Source organism: Microtus ochrogaster, chromosome 1 (genome assembly GCF_000317375.1).
Source record: "Microtus ochrogaster isolate Prairie Vole_2 chromosome 1, MicOch1.0, whole genome shotgun sequence".
NCBI lineage: Eukaryota > Metazoa > Chordata > Mammalia > Rodentia > Cricetidae > Microtus > Microtus ochrogaster.
The window spans coordinates 106,578,586-106,601,308 of NC_022009.1; the positions used below are offsets into that span (position 1 = coordinate 106,578,586).

Consider the following 22,723-nt stretch of genomic DNA (forward strand, 5'->3'; position numbering starts at 1 on the left):
AAGAAAGAGGATTTGGTTTGATCGTGTGTATATGTGTGGGTATGGTATAAATAAGTGCCTACGAGGGCAGATGTCAAAGGAAGCCAGAGGCATAGATTCCTCTGGATCTGGAGTTCCGGGCAGACAAGAGTACTTGCTGATCTCGCAGAAGACCATGGCTTGGTTTCCAGCAACCACAAGGCAGCTACCTCAATTCAATCCTACGGGTTCTGGTGCCCTCTTCTGGCCTCCACAGGTACCACATATGCACAAGATATGAATACAAACATGCAGGCGAAAGCATCAAACTTACTTTAAAAGAATCTTGGTCCTTGGCTCCTCCCTGCCTGCCTTTTCTTCTCTTCCTCTCTGGCTCTTTCTCCCCCTCTTACTTCTCTCCCCCCTTCTAGGGGCCTCTGGCAGAACGCTGCTCCTCGTAACTACAATAAAAGCCTTCTCAACCACACTAGGAGCCTCCTGCCCTCAAGGTCACTCTGACACTTCCTTCAGCTAGGAGTCAAAGGTTGGGGCTTACCAAGATTCGGCTGGGACACTGCCATGGACCTCTGCGGCACTGACGTGGATGTGATGGCAGGGTGGAGGTTCACATGATTCAGGGGCTGATTCATCGCCTTCCGAGGGTCTTGCCATGTGGTGATCTTTTCTATGTGACTAAAGGAAGGAAAACAGTGAATGACTTGTTAAACCATCGGTATCATCAGCATCACCAGCAACAGCACACCAGGGACACTGGCTCCTCCCCTTGGGTCGGCTTACAAGTGGCTGACACACCGCTTCTGGTTTTACCCAAGGACTCCCTAGCCCTTTTGGCCTTGCGTTCTGGTTGAGCTATGGCAGCAAACAACTTAACTCAGGGAGCCTACACACACATCCGCACCTTGGCTGCTTCCTGGGCCCCCTCTGGTTCCACATTCACAGATAACCCTAGAAGGCAGCCCTCCAAAAGCTGGTCACATACTCCGCCCCCAAACCACAACACAGATCATTGTGGTTTACTTTTCAGCACCTGCCCCACTCCATCAAGCTCAACCTTTAGCAGGTAGGTATGGGTGGGTGGCTGAGGGTGTGTGTAATTTAAAGATGAGTAAATTCACACAGTGCCCCTACTTTGCTTCATAAATATAATCAGATCTTTCTATATCCATTAAAGACAACAAACCATGATTTTTCAAAACTGAATATTATCCCTTTGTTCTGGTCTTATAACCAGGTTTGCCTCTTCCTGGCAAGCCCTACTTAGACACTTCCTGAGATGCAAAAGGAAAGTGATTGCTGCTAAACACACCTGAATTTTGAATAACAAAGGTGTTCTTATCTTCAGTGTTAAGAAACTACAATAGCTATCTCTCTGAATTTATGCTAGGCCTAGAAATTTCCTTTCTGTAAAGTTGCTTTTAGTTTGGCCGCTCTTTCTCTCTGTCTCTCTCTCTGTCTCTGTCTCTCTCTCTGTCTCTCTCTCTCTCTGTCTCTCTCTCTCTCTCCTCGGTTTTGTTTTTTTCTTTCCTCCCAGTTAAATGCTTCTTCCCAGACTGGGATGTGTTACCATGGGAACTCTTTCATTGCCTAGAAGAGTGAAGACATGGACATTCTTCTAAGAGTTTCAAGTTGACTATAATTTTTAAAAAATAAATAAACAATAAACCAAGGGCCAAGTGCCGGACATGGGGAGGGTTGGGGCCGGGGTGAAGTTTGATTACTGAATGTCAACCCCAGCAGACGTCATCTCAATCTTCAAAAAAATGCAGCAGTGAAGTGTTTCAAGGCTTGAATAAAATCCTTCAGTCAGCCTCTGGGCATGAGGAGACTCATGTAGCCCCAGGGGGTTCTTCACAAGCCATCAGAGTAAGGAACTAACAGCAGAAATGAAGCTCATGTCAAAATGAAGTAAATTCCCTTTAGCAAAGTAATCAGAACTAAAGAAACTAAGGCTGTTCTTATGGGGCCAATCCTATTGTTTCCAGACTAGGAAGAAGACAGCTGGGGGCGGGAGGGGGGGGGCAATCAGCACATGAGGACCTCAAAGCTCCAGAACCCATGCAAGGCCTGACATAGTACTGTGTGTCTATTGTCACAGTGCTGGGAGGCAAGACAGGAAGCAGAGATGGGCCAATGCCTGCCATCTGGCTAAATTGGCCTATAGAGCAGCAAACAACCATGAGACCCAGGGTAAAGCAAAATAAAACAGCCTAAACCTCAAAACACCTAAGGTGGTCCTCTGACCACCACATACTCTCAGGAAGCAAACGTAAAACCATCTCTCTCTCTCTCTCTCTCTCTCTCTCTCTCTCTCTCTCTCTCTCTCTCTCTCTCTCTCTCTCTCTCTCTCTGTCTCTCTCTCTCTCTCTCACACACACACACACACACACACACACACACACACACTCAAGGAAGGCTTATCTTGGATAAGTACTTTCTGCTCTGGTACCATAAATCCTTCTCTGAGAAGCGTTCTAAGATACCAGCATCATAAATACTGATACTCTCTGAGAACCCGCATCAGAACCCAGTCTACCCCTGATAGGGAGAAATACCAGTGTACTGGATGTGTTGACAGAGATGGGTCACTGATGTCAGACATATAGGGGCCAAATTGAAAGATTACCATAGCAACTGGAATGCTCCATTCCCAGATGCTGAGCCCCACTCTCCCCACTTCTAAACAAGCAGCTGGTGGCTCATAAATGTGGTGGGACATAGTGGGGCCTGTGTACAATGCTGTCATGCCAAGCGGTGGCTAAACCCCGATGCCTAAAGACCGTCAACAACGCTTTCCAGCTTCCCTTCCTTTGGAAAGAGGGCAGAGCCTCCTACCCGGACATTCTGCTGCACCCTGATGATAGGTCTGACTCCAATGACAAAAAAGGACTTACCCCAGGGCTTGAAGTCCTGGAATTCCCACAGTATCCTGGTAGCCACCACAGCCTGCCCTCCCAAATCTACAACCAGCCAATCACTTTTTAAGGAGCTTTGTTCCCAGCTCTGCTTCCATGACTCCAATAAAAGAGGAGCCTTGCTTGGGTGCGAGACAGGAAAGCTGAGCTGATATCGGGGAGACTGCTGTGCAGGGGTTGTGGATGAATGGCTTTCTCCTCAAATGACAAAACTACTCATTTATTTAAAAAAAAAAAAACTCCTCAGGGGGCTAAGAGTGGAGACGACAACACTTTTGTAAACCACATTCTGTCCCAATGTCAAAAGGCTGGACACCACTCCAGCCTACATGCAAACTCAGGGGCGACTGTACTGGTTCCTGGTTGATGGTGGTGGCTCCAGGTTAGACTTGACTAATTTCTCCCCTGGTTTAAGCCATTTAGAGCCTTCAGCTTTGGTCCCCTCACCCACTCCCCAAACCCAAAGGATGCTGTTCACGCTTTCATTGCCCTGCCTCATCTCAGGCCCCTCAATAAGGCTGAGTCACTTCCTTTCTCCTGTTTCTCAGTGCGAGCCTGCTGCCTGCCAGGACTGAGAGTTAGCTAGACTAATCCCCACTTCCCCACTACTCCCACACCTCCTTCCTGGCTGTATTCCCTGGCCAGCAGCGCTACTTTAAGAAAGGGCCTTCTATTTTTAAAGTATAATCTCCTGTGGAAGTTAACATCAACACATCTATATATTCATATATTCAATTTTCCTATACTTTAAATAGTCTATGAATACATGCCGTCTTATTTTCAAATATGAAAAGGGAACAAAAACAGGGGGAACTAACCATATATGGTGACATAATCAGGTAGGGATTTTTGTTTGGTTCTTTGTTTTGCTGTGTTTTTCCTATTGAAGTACTTTTAACAGTGACTCTGAATTGTTTTCATAACCAGCCAAGGCTGAAATACTCATTGAAGGCACAAAAAAGGAACAAAGGGAAATTCATGCGCAAATATGTACATGACCTGGAAGATAAATTTCGGGAGATTTAAGGGCCAGTCACACTCATTGTTAGATGCTCCCCTCTAACACCTTTACAACCTCTCAGTCTGGGGACAGATTTCTTCCTTAATAGAATATAAGCTCTTTTCAGAATATAACAATATAAAAAATAGGAATGATTACAGGCACTTCATTTCGAATGAATTTAGAAATCCTCACAGCATGGGTAAAGAATCTTCAAATATATAATTTTGGAACTGGGTGTGGTGGTGAACGCCTTTAATTCCATCACTCCAGGAAGAGTCGGGCAGATCTCTTTAAATACAAGGCCAGCCAAGGCTTTAAATTTAAGGCTACTCAGAGAGACCCTGCCTCAAACAAAACAAGGCAAAAGCAAAACAAAAAACAAAAGGTTTCCCACTCATCTTCACGCAGTCCAAAAAGGGGGAAAATGGAACCGGTCTCTTGGCCCCATGCTCCCGTTCCTAAGAGGAAGGAAAACTTTTCTTGACAACCAAAAACGTTTTCCATAGACTTAAAACAAAATCCCTACAAAGGTTTTCGCATGAAGGGCCTTGAACAGGGAGGTGGTCACAATAAATACGAAGGGGTGGCCTTTCTCCTTCCTTTAAAGGCCAACTCCAGTAGCAGGCTTCAAACTCCAGTAGGAGTTTGCTCCACAACTGGCCGGCCCTGAGTGAGCTTCAGCTCCAAGGACCTGGGCTTTGCCAACAGACCGGAAATACCAGCTCACTGGCCTCTGAGAAGATTCTTGACTGGAAAGGATGGCTTCTGGAAAACTGATGTATCAAATAATCTTTCCTCGTGGATTAATACTTTCTGCCATAAAGACGAAAGTCATTTTAATTACTAGATAAATTCTGTGGGGTAAAGATTAACCGTAATAGAGAGAGAGAAGGCAAGCTACTCAGCCTCAGATTACCGCTCGGGTACAAGCCTAGCCCTACCTATCAGCAGCCTGGGACACTGCCACTACCTATGCTTTTCTCCTCTCAAGCACTGCTTTGCCCTTCAAGAGCCTTTTGTCTGGTTAGCCTCTATAAGTCGGAGTTTTCTTTCTCTCGTGTATAATGTGGCTGACTGTGTGTGTGTGTGTGTGTATGTGTTCGTTCACATGTGTGGGCATGCTCAAATGCACCTGTACACGCAGAGGGGGGCCTTGGGTTGACTTCAGAAGTCTTCCTCATTTACATTCCACTCTTCATTTCACACAGAGCAGTTCAGTTAGTCTAGGGAGCCGGCCTAACTAGGCAGCTCGCTCTGGAGCGCCCTCTTTCCTTCTTCCCAGCACATCAGTTCTTCTCCAAATGAGGCGAGGCCGTGGGTCCCGTCCATACTCTTGCTGGCTTAGCTTTCCTTCTCCCCTTCTATCCTCTTCCTTGAACAAAACTCATCCTCTATCCGGCTTAGACTCATATCCCAAGTACAAAGAGCATCCAAGTCACCCTTGGGAACAGGTCTCCAAAGCCACCCTCCTACGGCCCTGTCCAAAGCCACTGCGGCCACTTTAACCTATCACCAGGCTCTCGACGAGCCAAAAAGATCCGTCTTGAAATCACAATATACCTGGGAACCTGAACTTTAATACTAGCACAGATCCTGTGTCACCAAACAGGATAAGTCTTGAACCCACCCACGACTTGGCATCCACCGCCAAGGAGAAACACAAAACAAACAAGCAAAACCCCTATCTCAAATAGGCGTGTACAAGTAAAGCAGGTCGCTTCTCGGCATCTGAGACTATCAAAGTCACTTAACAGGTTTCATGACTTCATGACCGGGATTCCCAAGTTCCCTTTCTTAGGGAGCACAGAAAAAGCAAGCAGCTCCTGCCTCAAGCTCAAGGCTGACAAAATTTACTCAGCCAACCATAGATTATACACCTATTATGCATGATGCATGCACTGGTCAGGATAAAAATGAAAAAGCATCTTTTTTTTTTTTTTTTGGTTTTTCGAGACAGGGTTTCTCTGTAGCTTTGGTGCCCGTCCCGGAACTAGCTCTTGTAGACCAGGCTGGCCTCTGCCTCCCAGAGATCCGACTGCCTCTGCCTCCCAAGTGCTGGGATTAAAGGCGTGCGCCACCACCGCCCGGCTAAAGCATTTTAGAAATATAAAATTTTCTAAATTTTATATTTAGAGGGGAGGGGGAGAGGGAGAGAGAGAGAGGAGAGAGGAGAGAGAGAGAGAGAGAGAGAGAGAGAGAGAGAGAGAGAGAGAGAGAAAGAATATGAATATGAATCATCCAGCTTCTTACTGGCTGGAGCTTTTGGAAGAATTGACCTACCAATCCTTGCCCTAGAATACACTTAACTTTATGGAAGGAAGTCACACAACAAAGACTTTTTGAAGTAGAGAAAGCCTGTGTAGTATGTTTTGTATTGCTGGAAGCATATAATGATATAAAAATAGGAATGACCACAAGTTCCCTTGTCTTTTTACTGCCCTATTCCTGGGCCCCCCTCTCTTTACTATATCAGAGTTTCCTATTACAGTCAGAACCAGAGCTCCACCATCACGGGGTTTAGAGGGCCTTCCCCCTGCCTCTTTACCCACCCCAACCAAGTAAAGCACATAAATAGAACTGTACCAATGAGATGGGAATTTAAAGGCAAACTGAGGCTCAGAAGTCAATCTGAGTAACTGTTATTTTGATGAAGTTCCTCTTTAACCTCTTCCTTGAAATGCTAGCTTTTCTAATGACCACGGAACAAACTGCATGGCACACGGAAGGCGTTAAAAAAAAAATCTTGCAATCCCCATGACATTATAAGTCCAATTTAGAGTACAGATAAATTTCATTCACTGGGCCAGTTCACCACTCTCTTAAGACTATACAACAAGTATGTATTAAAGGCAATTACCACCATGCCTGGAGGTGCACACCTGTAATCCCAGTTTTGGGAGGCAGAGACGGGTGGATCTCAGTGAGTTCTAGGCCAACCTGGTCTATATAGTGAGTTCCTAGACAACCAGGGCTCATAATGAGATCCTGTCTCAAAATAAACAAACAAAGGTGATCACTTTAAACACTGCTAAGTAAAATAGCTTGGCAAACTGCGTTCTGTGGACAGACACAATTAGACTCAGTCTCAGTAAGGTTCAAAATGAAAACTGAAACAGGTTTGAATGAGGCATATAAATTGTCAGAAATGGTTGGCCAAGTGAACTGGACTCATCAGAAGTAGGCAACAGATTCCATGTCAATTTTTAAGCCTGTAGCAGATAGCAAGGCATGACTTAAAGTTTGAAGAGTCTTCCTCATTACAACACAAATCTGCAGTTTCTAGTTTACTTTTAGGAGACAAACATTACCCATCCTCCAGCTAATTCAACATTCTCGCAAAGCATTCTGACTTAAATTTCAAGACTTGGGAAACAGCAAAACATTCTATATCAGTTCTGGCACTTCTTGATTACTATCTTCTGTTTTGTTTTCTGGAGATGAGATTTCCCTCTTCTGACACCAAAGACGGTGTCTCAAAACCTTAAGAAGAAAGGTGGCGGCCATGATCATTAACTAATTCTCCCAGGCCCAAGAGCATACTTCTTCCTCTGCTGCCAGAATGTCATAGAAGTGGATGACAGGGGGAGCCCATGGCAGAAGCTTCCACCACTATGGAGATACTCAGCTCACAGCTCAGACAGTCAGCTGGTTCTAGTCCTGTTCACAATGGGGAGACCAGACACCTGCCCTCTGCTCATGCATTGCCTTCTTCACTGGCGGGAAGCTCGCTTTTGAGGTTAAACACACTGACCACCAGAAAGCGAGCATCGCTACCTCACAGGATGAACAGGTGCACAGCTCATGTGATCCTGTATTTCTCAAGTAACCACTCTCCCTCCTCCGCTCATTCTTCTTGTTTTCACGCCCATTGATCCTTTGTCCCTGAGCAGCTTTCATTAACTATATATAGCCAGTGACAGTCCTCCCAACCTCCCAAATCTGAAGGCCACCGCCCTTGCTAACCTAGGACACATGACCCATGGAGACAAAAAAACTTCAGATGCGCACAGCCGACCAATCCAGTATTGAAAAGGTCCCCATCCAAATCCCAAAGCTGTAAAAATTGACTTTGGGCCATACATTAAACTGTTCTGGTTCACACCACAGAAATTGGTGGTGGGCATTCACCTCCTGAAACCGCGAGGAACTTGCGGTTCAAAGGTGCCAGCCCAATTTTCACTGCAGCAGACGGCTGTAGGCTACGACACAGGGGTGCCGGCTCATTCACGGATAGGGGGATTTTTAAGATCTTCTAGCAAAAGATGATGATATAAAACCAGACGCATTGTTTTGGCGCCTGCTTCCGGTCTCCACCATTTACTTTAAAAATTTCAGAGCTGTCTGGAATTCTAAATGGCGGGGATTGTATTTTTAACAACTGTGGCTCTAATCCTCGACTTCCATCCCAGCCTTGCCAAGAAGCTACTGGTTTAACTTAGTAGCATCAGGTGCGAACAGGCCTTGCACCAGGGCCAGCTGTGCTGATCTGGCTACCTCATTTTTTTTTTCTCCTACTGAGCTCCACTTACTTTCCTTCAATTCATTCCCTCTGAAGCTACTCAGCAGGGGCAAAAGTGAGTCAGAAGTGAGACACAGTGGCTGTCAGCACAGGAAAGCAGTGAGAGCCAACTGGGGGCCATGCTAGCTTAATATCTGTGGTTCCTGAAAGAGTTTATTTACCAGTGTTTTGTGCTCAGGACAGGAAAGAAAAACACGATGAATGTGTTTGTCTCGGTCAAAACTACTTTGGGAAATGGCTCATCAATCCAGCCCTACGGTGTGACTCATGGCCCTGTCTTCAGCCACAGTGGAGAGATAGGCCATCACCTGTTCTAGCCCCCAGTATCACCAAGGGCGGGCAAATCTGACTTTGTAAAGTAGAGCCAAATTCTTGCTTGATCTCATTTTTCCTAACCCCTAAGAGGACAAGGAAAAGCCTGGTATGGTTTTTTGTTTTGTTTTGTTTTTTTTCTGTTTGACTCAAGCCATGAAGCCCATGGAAGGAGCTTGTCTACAAAAACAACTTCATTATAAACAACCTGGTGATGGTGGCACCAGCCTGTAATCCCAGCACTACGGAGGCAGAGGCAGATATAGACAGACAAGGCAGATACAGACAGACAGACAGACAGACAGACAGACAGACAGACAGACAGACAGACGAAAGAAATAGCCACCATTTTTCTTCTCTTCTCATGTTGAGATTAATAATGTTATTAAAAGATGCATCGAGCACTGTTAGGCTCTACTGTTGGGACTCAATCAGACTGCAGAATATATTTCACCCCATTTTCTTATTTCTAGATGTCTAAAAAGACAATTATAAAATACATATTGGGTATTTGTGTTCTCACAGACAAAAACATGGAATGAAAAAGTGTTGGAAAATATTTTAAGGTGTATTGCTTTTTTTTATGCTACATCTGTTTCTCTATGAAGCTGTTGTACTTTGTCTAAAACACCCGAGGGTCTAATAAAGAGATGAACGGCCAATAGCAAGGCAGGAACAAGGATAGGCAGGGCTGGCAGGTCGAGAGAATAAATAGGAAAGACGAGGAAGAGAACAAGGAGAGGAGAACATCAGGGGCCAGCCACCCAGCTATACAGCAAGTCATGGAGAAAGGAGTAAAGAAAGGTATAGAGAAATAGAGGAAGATAAAAGCCCAGAGGCAAAAGGTAGTCAGGATAACTTAAGAAAAGCTGACAAGAAACAAGCCAAGCTTAAGAATAAGCCAGTGTGTGTGACGTATTTTGGAGCTGGGTAGTGGATTCCTCAGAAAGCAAAAGAGTAAAACATCACACAACAAAAAAGACAAGTGGAGAAAAGATGAAGTCATCATCTATAGGAACTGGAAAGTTTTCATTCCTTTATTTATTCAATGAACAGTAGTGCTATGTCTTCTTATAGGGATTCAACTGCAGAATCAGTGTGGGGTTGGAGACAAACACACAGCATTGAGCTCTGTCCCACCCATGTTGTGAACATGCCGAGTATAGAGGAAATTACCACTGAAAATTCTACTAAGGTTTAGTGTATAACATATGCAGTATGTTCAATGCAGCCAGATCCTCCAATGCAGCCAGCTCCTCCTTTCCAGGGTGAGGAAACATGCTGTTTCTATGGCACAGCTTAGAGGAAGCTCTTCTACACCCAACACACACATATGTTGAGATTTGCTAGGCATGGAACAGTGCATGTAAGCCATTTAAATGCCTGCATGCTGCTGAGTGCCTCCAGTGTGTGGGCCCGCAAAAGGTCGATAAGCCAGGGGTGGGGATGTGGTAGGAGGAAAAATAAGAGATCACAGGGGGCTAAGAGCTGTTGTTTTTAATTACAATGGTGCGGAGCCTGACATTCTGTCTCAATAGCTTCTTGTTTGACACACCAACCACGCTGCCTACATCCGACATCTGCAAAGCAGCTCAGTGTGTTTTAAAGCCACTTGACTACGGTAAATGCTCAAATACTTTGAAAACTGTTTTTCCAGGCTCTCTGTGTCTGACACATGTTCCTCCACGCTGTTTTTCCAGTTGTTCTTAAATGGGACATCCACTGACCCAACGCTTGGCTGCTCTCAAGTCACTCCACATATCCAATGTCTCCAAGCTGGGCTGCGCCTACCCTCCTCTCCCTTCTACTGGGCCAAAAGAAGTAAATGCCACTTAGCCAGAAGATGAGGGCAAAGCTATTTCCAGGCAGGAGAACAGGACTTAATGAAGAATTAATGTTCTGGAGATTAACGTAGGAAGAACAACAACTGAAGACTGGCAGCCCTTACACGGCCAGTGCTTCATTCAGCCAACGGAACACGTTCTGAAAAGCCCAAGTTAAATTTCAGGAGTAGGGTACTGAACTAATGACCCCACAGAAAGTCCCTGCACCTTCTTGTCCTTCCTGCTCTCCAGGAAGCAGGCCACAGAGAGACACGCCTCTACCTCCTCTGTACCCGTCCCCATGACAAACAAACTCCTTTGTTGGGGCACAGGACCCCAGACGTTTGGGGAACTGTCCTCTGGACTCACATCTGCACGAGCAATGATTTTCCATTAGTGAGCCTGTCATCAACTCACGCGGGGAGAGCCAGTCCCTTTGTGTTCGCTTTGGTTTCTTTCCTCCTTTAATTCTAGGAAGATGAGCCACAGCTCTGGCTGTCTGACCCACTTTCTCCTCCTGTTTTCAAGGCACAAGACAACACGAACCAACAACAAAGGGGCTGGCACGAACCCCAGAGTCTGGAGAGAGGCTCAACGGGCTTTTCACAGCCACGAGACCATTTTGTAAGGAGCAACTAGAAGGGGCAGAGACAAATGCCAACACACTGAAATGAAGATGCTAGATTCTGAGGCAGGGATCGTGCCACTAAGGTTTTGAAAGCGACTGGAGGTACATGGGCCAAACCCAGGCCGTGTGCGTGCCTGGCCAACATATGCTTCATGACTTAATTCAGTACAGAGTGTTTGGAGTTTTTATTTTGTTTTATTTTCCAGTATTTGGAAACAGGGTTTCTCTGTGTAGCTCTGGCTGTCCTGGAAGTCACTCTGTAGACCAAACGGGCTTTGAACTCACAGAGATCCGCCTGTCTCTGCCTCCTGCGTACTGGGATAAAAGGCCTGTGCCGCGGCCACCACCAGGCCGACAGTGATTTTTAACACATGCCTCGGCATCTTTGGTGGAAAGCAGCAAAATGAGCTGTCGCTAATTAGGAGATCATTGCCACTTCGCCTATCACCTCCAAGCCTTGGTCTCCTCCAACAGGGCACAAGCGCATCTCTTGAGTAGTTCTGTTTTGCGTATTTCTCATTTGACAGAAACAGTAATGCCAGGAACCAAGTACATGCTAACACTATTATTTCTCATCCTTTCCCTTATGAAAATCTATCTACACTGTCTACTTAAAGAGATCTCAGTAATAGAATGCAAAAAGAATATGGAAAGGAGGGAGAAGAAAAGAAGAAATCTGCAAATACTCTCGATTAGATTACCAAAGAACCTGAGAAATGGAAGAAAATAAAGGTGGGCGTTGATTTATTGTAAAACCTATAAATTTCAATAGTCAAGGTATCTAATGACAAAGATAATCCTTTGGAATTAGCAGGCCAGACGTTAGACATCATGGCATTTCCCAACAAAGTACATTTCAGGGACTTCTCCCTCACTTCTCCATCTACCTTAGATCTGAGCCCCCTAACACCCCTCAGGAGTCTTTTTTTCTTCTCTCATTTTCCATGCATGCTTGGCATCATTTTCCAAACACCCCTTTACATATACACTTACACGCTGCTGCTGGCTAGGATCTATGCATGAAATAAAACATGACTTCTGTCATTTGGATTTGGGTCCCATCTCCTAGCGTAATTATTTTCCAGGTGCATCTGTTTTCCCGCCAATTCCATGGTCTCCTTTTTCTATACACATAAACACCTGTTGATGGGCATTTGGACTGGTTCATCTGGAATTGGAGTTAGACATGGATTGAGCAATGACCTGGCTGCTGAGAAAGGAACGCAGGTCCTCTACAAGAGAAAAAGTGCTCTTGACCACTGAGTCATCTTTTTAGTCCCTTATCAGATTCTAAGTAGGGTAAAGTGGACTTAAAAATTATATTTCTCTGATACCGATAATGTGGCATATTCTTAAATATCTATCATCCATTTTTCTTTTGTCTTTGCAGAACTGTCCATTCATTTCATCATGTCTGCCTTTAATCCCAACACTCAGGAGGCAGAGGGAGGTGGATCTCTGTGAGTTCGATGCCAGCCTGGGATAGATAGTGAGTTCCAGGACTGCACAGAGAGACCCTATCTCGAAAGACATTAGCCCACCACTTGTTAACTGATAGGTTTGTATGTTTGTATGTATGTGTTTCAATTTTGTGGCTCTTTGTAAATTTTGAATATTAGCCCACTATCTGCAAATACCCTAGATTAACAAAGAACCTGAAAAATGTGAGAAAATAAGGGTTGGCATTAATTTACTGCAAAACCTCATTTTTTTTTTCTTTTCCAGTAGGTTGTCTGCTCTACTGACAGTTTCTTTGGGGGTGGGAAACCTTTTTACTTTCACAAGACCCCTTCTTTTGATTTGCTGGAGCACTGTTGGGCAAAGTTCTTGCCTATGCACATCTTGAAAAGCACCACTACCAGGCTGGCAGTGAATTTCATCACAGCAACCGAAACCAAACTAGACTAGCTAAACCCCAAGAAGGGCTCCCACGAACCTGATTGTCAGCTGGTGAGGAGCGTAAGGAAAAGCCGAGTGTTTATGGCATCAGCATCTGGAGAGAGAAAGACAGTCTTGGGGACTGGGACCCTATCCTGTGAGATGTGACTGTCTCTAATACGATGGTGTTAGACATCACTTGCTTGCTCTGTGGTGCTAGGGTGACCTACAAGGCTTCTCGAGGACCTGAGAAAGTGACAGGACACTGAGCTACACACTCTCAGAACTGAGTTACATTATAGGAGACCTGGGTGGCATGCTGGAGAATCTGGCATCAGAAGCACTGGGCATACAAAAAGTGTGCAAAGTACATCTAAGAAGACAGACTCTGCAGTCTTATTTCTGTGTTAAATGTATGTTTATGCAATGGGTAAATAAATTATAGTATAGTCCGTGCAATGAAAACCTATAAGAGCTATTATAAATGACACAGATCTATATTTTGTTTAATGGAAGGATGTCTGTGATACATTGCTGAGAAAACATAATCCCATTGTGGGTAATAAGATACATATGAATGAGGAGGAAGCAGGCTTTAGATTTCTTTGAATTTTCTTCATTAAAGCATTATTCTTCTAATTTGGGGGAGAAAAGCTCCTCTTCACTTCCTCCCCCACAACAGAATTCACTTTCTTCTTTAAAAAATGAGGCTGTTTTCCACATTTAAACTTATATATTATAATATAATAATATAAACATATATTTATATTATATATATTAAACTAATTACAATGTCACAAAAAATAATTTCACAGCTATGGGGCTGGGAGATGGTTCGGCGGTTTGAAAGTACATACTGTTCTTGCCGCTGACTTGAGTTTCCCAACACCCACACCAGATGGCTCACATCCACCAGTAACTACAGCCTTTGGGAGAGCTGAATTCCCCGCATCCCCCCACCCCACCCCATGTAGACATCTGCACTCATGTGCATACACACAAAATTAAAAATAAAGCAATTCTTGGGGCTGGAGAGATGGCTCAGTGGTTAAGAGTACTGGCTGCTCTTCCAGAGGACCCAGGTAGGATCCCCAGCCATTGCCATGATGGCGCACAACCATCTGTAACTCCAGTTCCAGAGGATCGGGTGCCCTCTTCTGGCCTCTGCAGGCACTACACACATGTAGTGTACAGACATCCACCAGGGCAAAACACGCCTACGCACATCCAATCAAAAACAAATCATTCCATAGCTGGAGATTAGGGTCGGCGGTCTAGCTAGTTGCTTAGCTACCAGCTGTAAGCGCAACACTGTAACACTTCCCTTCCTGCTCAGCCTGAAGGTACCCAGACTCCCAGAGAGTCACGAAAGGGAGAAGACCACACAAAGAAAGGATAAAGAGAGTCAGGCAACTTCTGTAAGCAGTATCTGGCAGCTGCCTATGGCAACTGCTTGACTGCAATGGGAAATCTGAAGGAGGTGTCAGTGGACAGGAGATCAAGCCCAGACTACGTTCTCTGCACGACACTCTGGCATCTGTCCAGCACCTGTCAGCCTCGAGCCTGCCAGCTGTAAGACTTCTATTACTGGCATCTGCCTGGTACAAGAGGAGCAGCACATACTGAATCGACAAAAAATTAGAATTAAAAATACTTTTAACTTTTTTTTAAATTTTATATGTATTGGTGTTTTGGCCGCCTGTATGTCTATATACCATGAGATGCATATGTCTGGTGCCTGCCAGAAGCGGGCACTGGATCTCCATCGGCCTTACAGATGGCTACGAGCTGCGAGTGTGGGTGGGTGCTGGGAACTGAGCTCAGGCCTTCTGGAATAGCAGCAAGCACTCAACCACAGAACCACCGCCCAGCCCCTCCTTTGATTGTTCTTCTGAAAGGGAATACGTACAGCTCAACTGTGTTTTCCTCTTTTCCCATCAACTTTTTTTTTTCTTTTCCTCCCTTTCTTTTTTTATTTAATAAAAAAAAGAAACCACTCTGGTTGCTTTGTTTGTTTATTTGTTTTATTTCTCACCATTACCCCATGTTAATTATATACTCACTACAAATAACAGTTTAAATTTAGTCTCCTGACTAGCTCCCAGGTTCCTTCTCATCCCACCATGAGGCATATCCGGCCCACGCATTCCTTATACAATTTCCACTGACTTGGGAGGAACCCTGAGCTGGGATAAAGACCACGGTATCTGGAGAGGAAATGTTATTTTCTATACAGGATACATTTGGGCCTTTCCTTTCCATGAGCCTTTGGTTTTATGGGACAGGATGTCATTATGTAGTCCTGGCTGACTTTAAACACCGGAGCCTCTTCCTCGGCCTCCTGAGGGCCGGGATTATAGCCAACCACCCCCAGGCTTGAAACCAAAGACTCTGTAAAATTTCTCAACTTCGGAGCAGCCCCCAACCATGGATTGAGAGGCCAGAAGGACAGAAGGCCTGACATACAGCGGGGATTAAACTCTACTAGTGGGATACACAAATAAAGCAATGATTATGCGAGCTAGTCAATGAATGTGCACATTTAATGAGTTTAGTCCAACAAACCATTTTACTCTCAGCATGACGGCGGCACAGATGTGGCTGCACAGGCCTGCAATCTTAGCAGCTAAGGGGCAGAGGCAGGAGGATTAGGAGGTCGAGGCTATCTTTTGGATAGATACATGAGACCCTGTCTTTTAAAGGAAAATTTTTCAAGTGTATCAAAGGAATATTATTCATACCTAAAACATCCTTTAAAAAAAAGTACTCATAGCTGGGCGGTGGTGGCGCACGCCTTTAATCCCAGCACTCGGGAGGCAGAGGCAGGCGGATCTTTGTGATCAGGACAGGCTCCAAAACCACAGAGAAACCCTGTCTCGAAAAACCAAAAAAAAAAAAAAAAAGTACTCATAAATCATAAAACTCATTCAGGAAGATTTTTATACTGCCAAGAACATAAAAACTGGAGAATTAAACAATACCATTTGGCCTGCCTAGCCGAATGGGTAGGGTCTCATCGGTAAGTGGGTCTGTCTAGGCACCGCAGTAAGAGCAAGAGAGGAAGAGAGCAGCACTCTCCTCCAGTGTCATTGTGCACAGCCACCAGCACACACGCTGTCACACGCAAGCACCATGCACACAGGTGTCACACACAAGAACGGAAGAAAGGAAGGGATGAGAGACAGAAAGACTGATTCCATTATGGCTAAGAATTTCAAGTCATTCCAAATGACTCCTTCTTAAAGGAGGTTCGTGTTTGCCTCGTCATAGACATAATAAATATTAATTGATGTGAAACATATGGAAATATATATATATAAAACATTCATTGTAACATGATACCTAATGTGCAGTCTGTCATTACAATGACATGAAATGAAAAAAAAGATTTTTTTTCTGAATTCACATTAACATGCCACATCTTTCTTTGCTCCAAATATCTCTGGAACAATAAATTTTGTTAAGCCAAGAAACTGAGCTTTAGCCTGGAAAATTCCCATTAAAATTGTGATTATTTTAACAAGAAAGATGAGGGAAGGAGGGAAGGAGAGAGGGGAAGAGGGAGGGAGGGCAGGTAGGAAATGAAAATGGAGACCAGTCAATCCTTAGGTGCCTGTGTGGCCATGGGGAACACTGACTCAAGGGCATCAGGGAACCAAATGGACTTCTATGCTTCTCAGGTAACGAAAACTGTCATGCTTAGTCAGGGTGTCCGAGTCCTGGACCAGAGCAACTTCAAGTATGTTCTTGTATGAGATTTTAGAAGGTAATCCTGACCCTGTAAAGGTTTCCTTCAAATAGTGTAGAAGTCACTAGACAGTACAGTTACCCCTAAAATGTATAGGACCTTTATGCATATAGAAAGCTTTCGTTTTAAATTAGCTTAGCTCCGACCATCTCTTAATGTCTTCTAGAGTGACTTTTTTTGCACTTACTAATGTCCTATCACATACATGTGTACAAGCATGCCTGCTAACCAAGCATTCGAGTATGGTGAGGATGAGGATGGGCAGAGCTACATTGTAATATTAATGCCAGTGCTTAAGGATTAAATTCCCAAATCCACTACTTATGCTACTGATTCCAAGCATGACAATTCTAGCGGGCAGCACTATCTGAGCACTCACAATAGTTCGTAGATTAGATTATATAATTATTTTCACCCCCAACTAACTAGAATTTACAAACCTCAGGCAGTTCCTAGGCATACTGGGTGTGGTGGTGCACACCTTGAACCCCAGCACTTGAGAGGCAGAGGCGGGTGGATCTCTTGTGGGTCTGAAGCCAATATGGTCTACAGAGTGAGTTCTAGGCCAGCGAAGAGTACACAGGGAGATCCTATCTCAAAAACAAACAAAACAAAAGCCAACCAACCAACAACAAAATGAGTTCCGGGGCAAATGTAAAGCAGGATGCCATGAAGTTGTGGCTCTGAAGCAAGCCAATACCAACTTCCTCCCAAGCAGAACCAGAACAGATCAGACAGAGGAGCAGAGGAGCAAGAACATGAGAGAAAAACCTCTGCGTGTGAGTGTGTACATACATGCATGCATGCATTAGTGCATACATGCATGCATGTGTGTGAGGTCAAATATATAAATGTGCATATATAAACATACTTATAGTTTGAAATATATAAATGTGCATATATAAACATACTTATAGTTTGAAACCAAACTGTGTCTTTTAAAAAGTGATCTGCACTATTTGTATTCAGGAAACTTTTTTAATCTTCTTTAACTTTAAAAACCAAGAACCTATATTTATTCTTAGGTGCTTTCAAAACAAAACTCCGCTTAGTTTGAAGTCACAGCTGCCAGACGACACTCTGGGTGGCTCTTCCTCCATCCCTTTGAGACAAATGGTGGGAACCAAGCAACAAGCCATCGACCCAGCTGTTCAATCTTATTTTCTATTTTAGCAAGTCACTTTCCACTAGTGTCCCTAGGACATGCCACACTGAAAACCCACACCACTGACTTCTACACTCTCCCCAGAAACGTCAGGCACAGAGCAAAGTCACAGTTATGTGTCAACCACATTACTAGGCGGAGGCCATTCCCAGAATACACGCAGCCTAATACATGCAGAGCTTACCAGGGACCAACGGGGACTTCACCAGACAACACAAACCAGCCTGTCACCATTGATGCCTGCAGTTCAGCTCACTGGAAAGTCACCAAAGTCCCATAGCACGGTCCAGGAGACTAAAGACTAACTTCAGATTCCTTGTGCTGTGCTTGCTGCTGGCTTAGCACCATACAGGCTACAAGCTTTTCCACAGTAAATGTACTGCACACAAAGCCCTCGGGATTCGGTGACAGCACTTAAAAGAAAGTACATACTCCCATCCTAATATCCTATTATTTAACTACGTTCATTGTAATTACCCCAAGCCAGGAGACTTCAGAATTACTTCCTGACTATTTGAGACTTACAATTTCTTTCTTACAGCCCACTCTTAGATGCTTCTTTGTTTGTTGAAGACAGGGTCTCAGCCCAGTGATGATGGTGGACCAGAAACCAGGGGCCTTGAACCTGACCGCAATGGACGCTTGAAAGTAAGGCTGATTGGACAAAGGGATATACTGTGTGACACACCTTGACTCCCAATGCCATAGAGACGAATGAAGAGGTATTGCGGAGATAGGAAAGAAAGAGGAGCGAAGAGATTGTTTTGTTTGTTCAGTTGGTTTGGTTTTAATATTTTTTAATTTTCTTGGGTGGGGGTGTTGCAGGGGTAGGGGCGAATATGGGGGCATATGATGTGAAATTCTCAAAGAATCAATAAAGAGATTATGCTGTTAAAAGAGGGCGTGTCTTATTATTAAGTACAAACTGACCTTGAACTAATGGCAACTGTCCTGCCTCAGCTTCCAAGTGCCAGGACGATGGTATGAGCCACCAAGTCCAAATGAACTTCCTCTTTGGGGGACTTATTATTTTTACTTCACGTGTATGAGTGTTTTGCCTGCACTGTATGCATTCCCGGTACCTACTGAGGCCAGAAGAAGAATGCAGGATCACTTGGACCTAGAGTTAAGGATGGCCGTGTGGGTGGTGGGAACTGAACCTGGGTCCTCTGGGAGAACACCCAGCCAGTGCTCTTCACCACTGAGCCATCTCTCCAGGTGCCTCCCTTATCCCCCTTTTAGTTTTGCTTTTTAGAGAAGTCCTTTTCCTGACTTGCCTCAACCTTGCTCTCAGGATTGAAAACGCCACAAAAGCCTTGCCCAGAGCTCACCTAATCGACTACCTCCATTGTTAACACGGACAGAGACTTGAAAACTTTGAACACTCACACAGATGGAAACAAACGCCCTTTGAGTTCTATAACTTAACCTTTAGAGTTCTGTTGATGAGATCCTAATTCTCGGGAATTAGGAAGAGAGGGTGAATGAAACCATTATGTCAAGCTTCGCTGTGGAAAATATGTTGTGGGAAGATATATACAGTACATCATTTAAAAATGTCTTTGAAGGTAGGCTTTCATAATCCACAGCTGTCTTAGCGTTCTCTAGCCGTGAAGAGATACCATGGCCACAGCAACTCGAATAAAAGGAAGTATTTAATTAGGTTAGCTTACAGCTTCATAGGGTTAGCCCATTATCATCATGGTGGGGACCATGGTGGCATTTACACAGACATGGTGCTGGAGAAGTAGCTGAAAATTCTACATCAGGATTCACGGGCAGCACAAAGAAAGTAGCATTATTAAGTAGATTGCTACCAACAAAAGGACTCTACCTGTGAACTTATTGTCATTCAAAAAAAAAATCTGGCTCTGTTGAAAGACACAAATTTCATTCTAAGTCGGTTCATGATAACTTTTCAAATTAATTCAGGGAAACTCTCTTTTTTTCAAGTAAGTTTCTTAAGCAGGCTTCAAACTCCTGAAACGGACACATATTACCAATTTGGGATCCTCCTGCCGTGGCCTCTAGAATACTTGGCGTACAGTTGTATGGCATGACACCTAACTTGTGTGGTGGTCTGAATGAACGTGGTCCCCACCAGCTCATCCGGTTTGGTACTATTAGGTGGTGAGGCCTTGTTGGAGTAGGTGTGGTCACGCGGGAAAAAGTGGGTCATTGAGGGTTGGCTTTGAGGTTTCAAATGCTTGAGCCAGACCCAGTGTCTCCCTTTTCCCACAGCTTGCTAATCAAGATGTAGAACTCTCAGCTCCTTCTCCAGCATGGTGTCTGCCTGCTCACTGCCACTTTCCCACTATAAGGGTAACGGACTAACCCTTTGAACCTCTAAGCCAGCCCCAATTAAATATTTTTCTTTATTACAGTTGTTATAGTCATGGTGCTTCACAGCAATAAAAACCCTAACCAGGACACTAGGAAAATGTCGTTACGGTTAATTTATTAGCCTATTTTATTTTTTGCGCACGAGTATTTTGCCTGCATGTATATATATGTGCACCATGTGCGTGGCTGACGCCCTTAGCGGTCAGTAGAAGACATTGGATCTCTGAAACTAGTTAGAGGGTTGAGCTGCATGTGAGCCCCCCACTAAACCAACAGTGCTTCTAACCACGAATAAATCTCTCCAGCCCTGAGTGATTTTTAAGAGATGTTGTTGATTGCTTATTTTATTATTTTTTTTCTTCTGAGACAAGGTTTCTCTGTATAACAGCCCTGGCTGTCCTGTAACTCGCTCTGATGATCAGGCTGGAACTCCTGCCTCTGCCTGCTAGGATTAGGATGTGTGCCACCACCGTCCGGCTTATCGATTGCTTAAAATTACTTCCCATAAAGAGGCTGAAGAGAAGGTACATACACAGAGAGACACATAAGTAAAATAAATCTTTTCTAAGAATGCAAGAGGCCATGAATTTTAAAAACGGCAAGTGGGGTGTTACATGGGAAATCTGGAGAGTGAGGAGGGCAGGGAAGAATGTTATATTATAATCTCAAAAAACTTTTAAAATAAAAAAACACACCTTCCAACAAAGAATATATTACTCATTTAGTCTACTTTCTCAGCTTTTATAACCCGTTTACATCCTTAATTCTTCCCAGGTATGGTGGTACACACCATTAATACCAACCCTCTAGGCCAGCCTTGTCTACACAGTGAGCTGGAGGGTAATCAGGACTACATAGTGAGAACCTGTCTATAAATAAATAAATAAACAAACAAACAATCCATCCTTGATTTCTGCTTCTGGGCATGAAAGCCTGTGGACCATCATGAAGCACACCTTTGCTATCCTGAGCATTCAACTAGCTACATAAACACGGTTCCTGTTTACCAGGCATTTTTAAAGGATTGTATGAAACAAATATGACAGATGCTAACAAAATCCTAATCCAGGTGAGTCAGACACAACAGGTCATCCATATCTTCTGAAATCGTACTTAAAAATAACACATCTTATATTTTTTTTTCCCTTGCGAACAATGAAAGTCTTCAAATCTTTCTGGTCCCAGATTTTCAAGATAACCCTCATCAGACTTACTCCACAATTAATACTGATGTTCTGGTCCAAAGTCCTCTGTCTGTAGGCTGGTCCAGGCTGAGGAAACACCCTTAGCTATCAGGAACCCCACCCCCACGTTCCTCCATTTCTGGCAATAAGAGAAGAGACGGACGGACGGTGACCTGAGACGTTCCGAGGTCTAGTCTGAAATCTGAAAACTCTTGGGACCTGCCTGTAAAAACTGAAGGCAGCTTCAAGAATTCATTTTTTTGTTCTGGATCATTCTCTACTGGGGAACTAGACCTGGTACTTCTAAGGCCCCTGCTGCCACATTAGGGCACTGATTAACTTAAAAAAAAGAGCCAGTTCCCTGTGACTGCCTAACCTCAGGAAGAAAGAAACATTAGATTTGGGGATGAAGGACATGGGATTGAGCACAAGGCTTTATGCAGGTAAGCACACATACGACCAAGCCCCAAAGAACCGTAGATTTGAATATACGAGCTCCGGCTCTATAAGTGGTCTTATGAGACTTACTTCTGTATTGCTTTATGTTTTTTCTTTTTAATACAACAAAGGGCAAAAAAAAAAAAAAAACCTTCAGAATATCTTAGCCTTTGAAGCTACATTGCATGACAGGCAATGATGGTGACAGCCAGGTGGAAGAATCTTGCCCGACAGACAGCTCTGCCACTTACTAGCTCTATGTATGACCTTGTAGTTGATGGTCAGCTGTTAGTTCCTCAGCTTCTCTGCATTTTCCAGTTTCTTCACCAACAAAACAGCACTAATGAAGAACGGTTCAAAATCTATCGCCAGTCTGTGTGCCAATTCTACCTTCCTACACTTTCCAGCTACATAAGCTTGGGCAAATGGCTTAACCATTTCCAGGACTTCAGTTGTTCTGCAGTAGCTATGATCTGCAGACACCTTGAAGCAAAGCCTGTCCAACAGAAAACCATCAATAAACATCAGCTACCAATAGCAGGACAAAAGTATCCACACAAAAACAGTTACCTTGAAATTAAATTTTGAAGGGGTACCAATATTTTAACCTAGTGCCGGATACCCATATATCTGTCAAATGAACGATTATCTTATTCAGCTTCATAATAACTACTAATAAATAAGGCCAATAAGTATTGTACAGATGAAAACCAAGAACCAATAAGGCGCAAAGACATTCTTTCTCCCCCACACTGGTAACAATGACCCTACTACTCTACAGCTGGCCAAGT

The 22,723-nt window shown here is 44.1% G+C and overlaps 1 protein-coding gene across 1 annotated transcript in view; it reads right to left on the reverse strand.

The window, feature by feature from the left end:
* The window catches only part of Wwtr1 (WW domain containing transcription regulator 1), a 112,808-nt gene that overhangs the window by 39,684 nt on the left and 50,401 nt on the right, over positions 1–22,723 (reverse strand). The window contains exon 3 of the mRNA XM_005344005.3: positions 515–651. Within this exon, the coding sequence (XP_005344062.1) occupies positions 515–651 (137 nt within the window). The remainder of the gene's footprint in view (positions 1–514; positions 652–22,723) is intronic.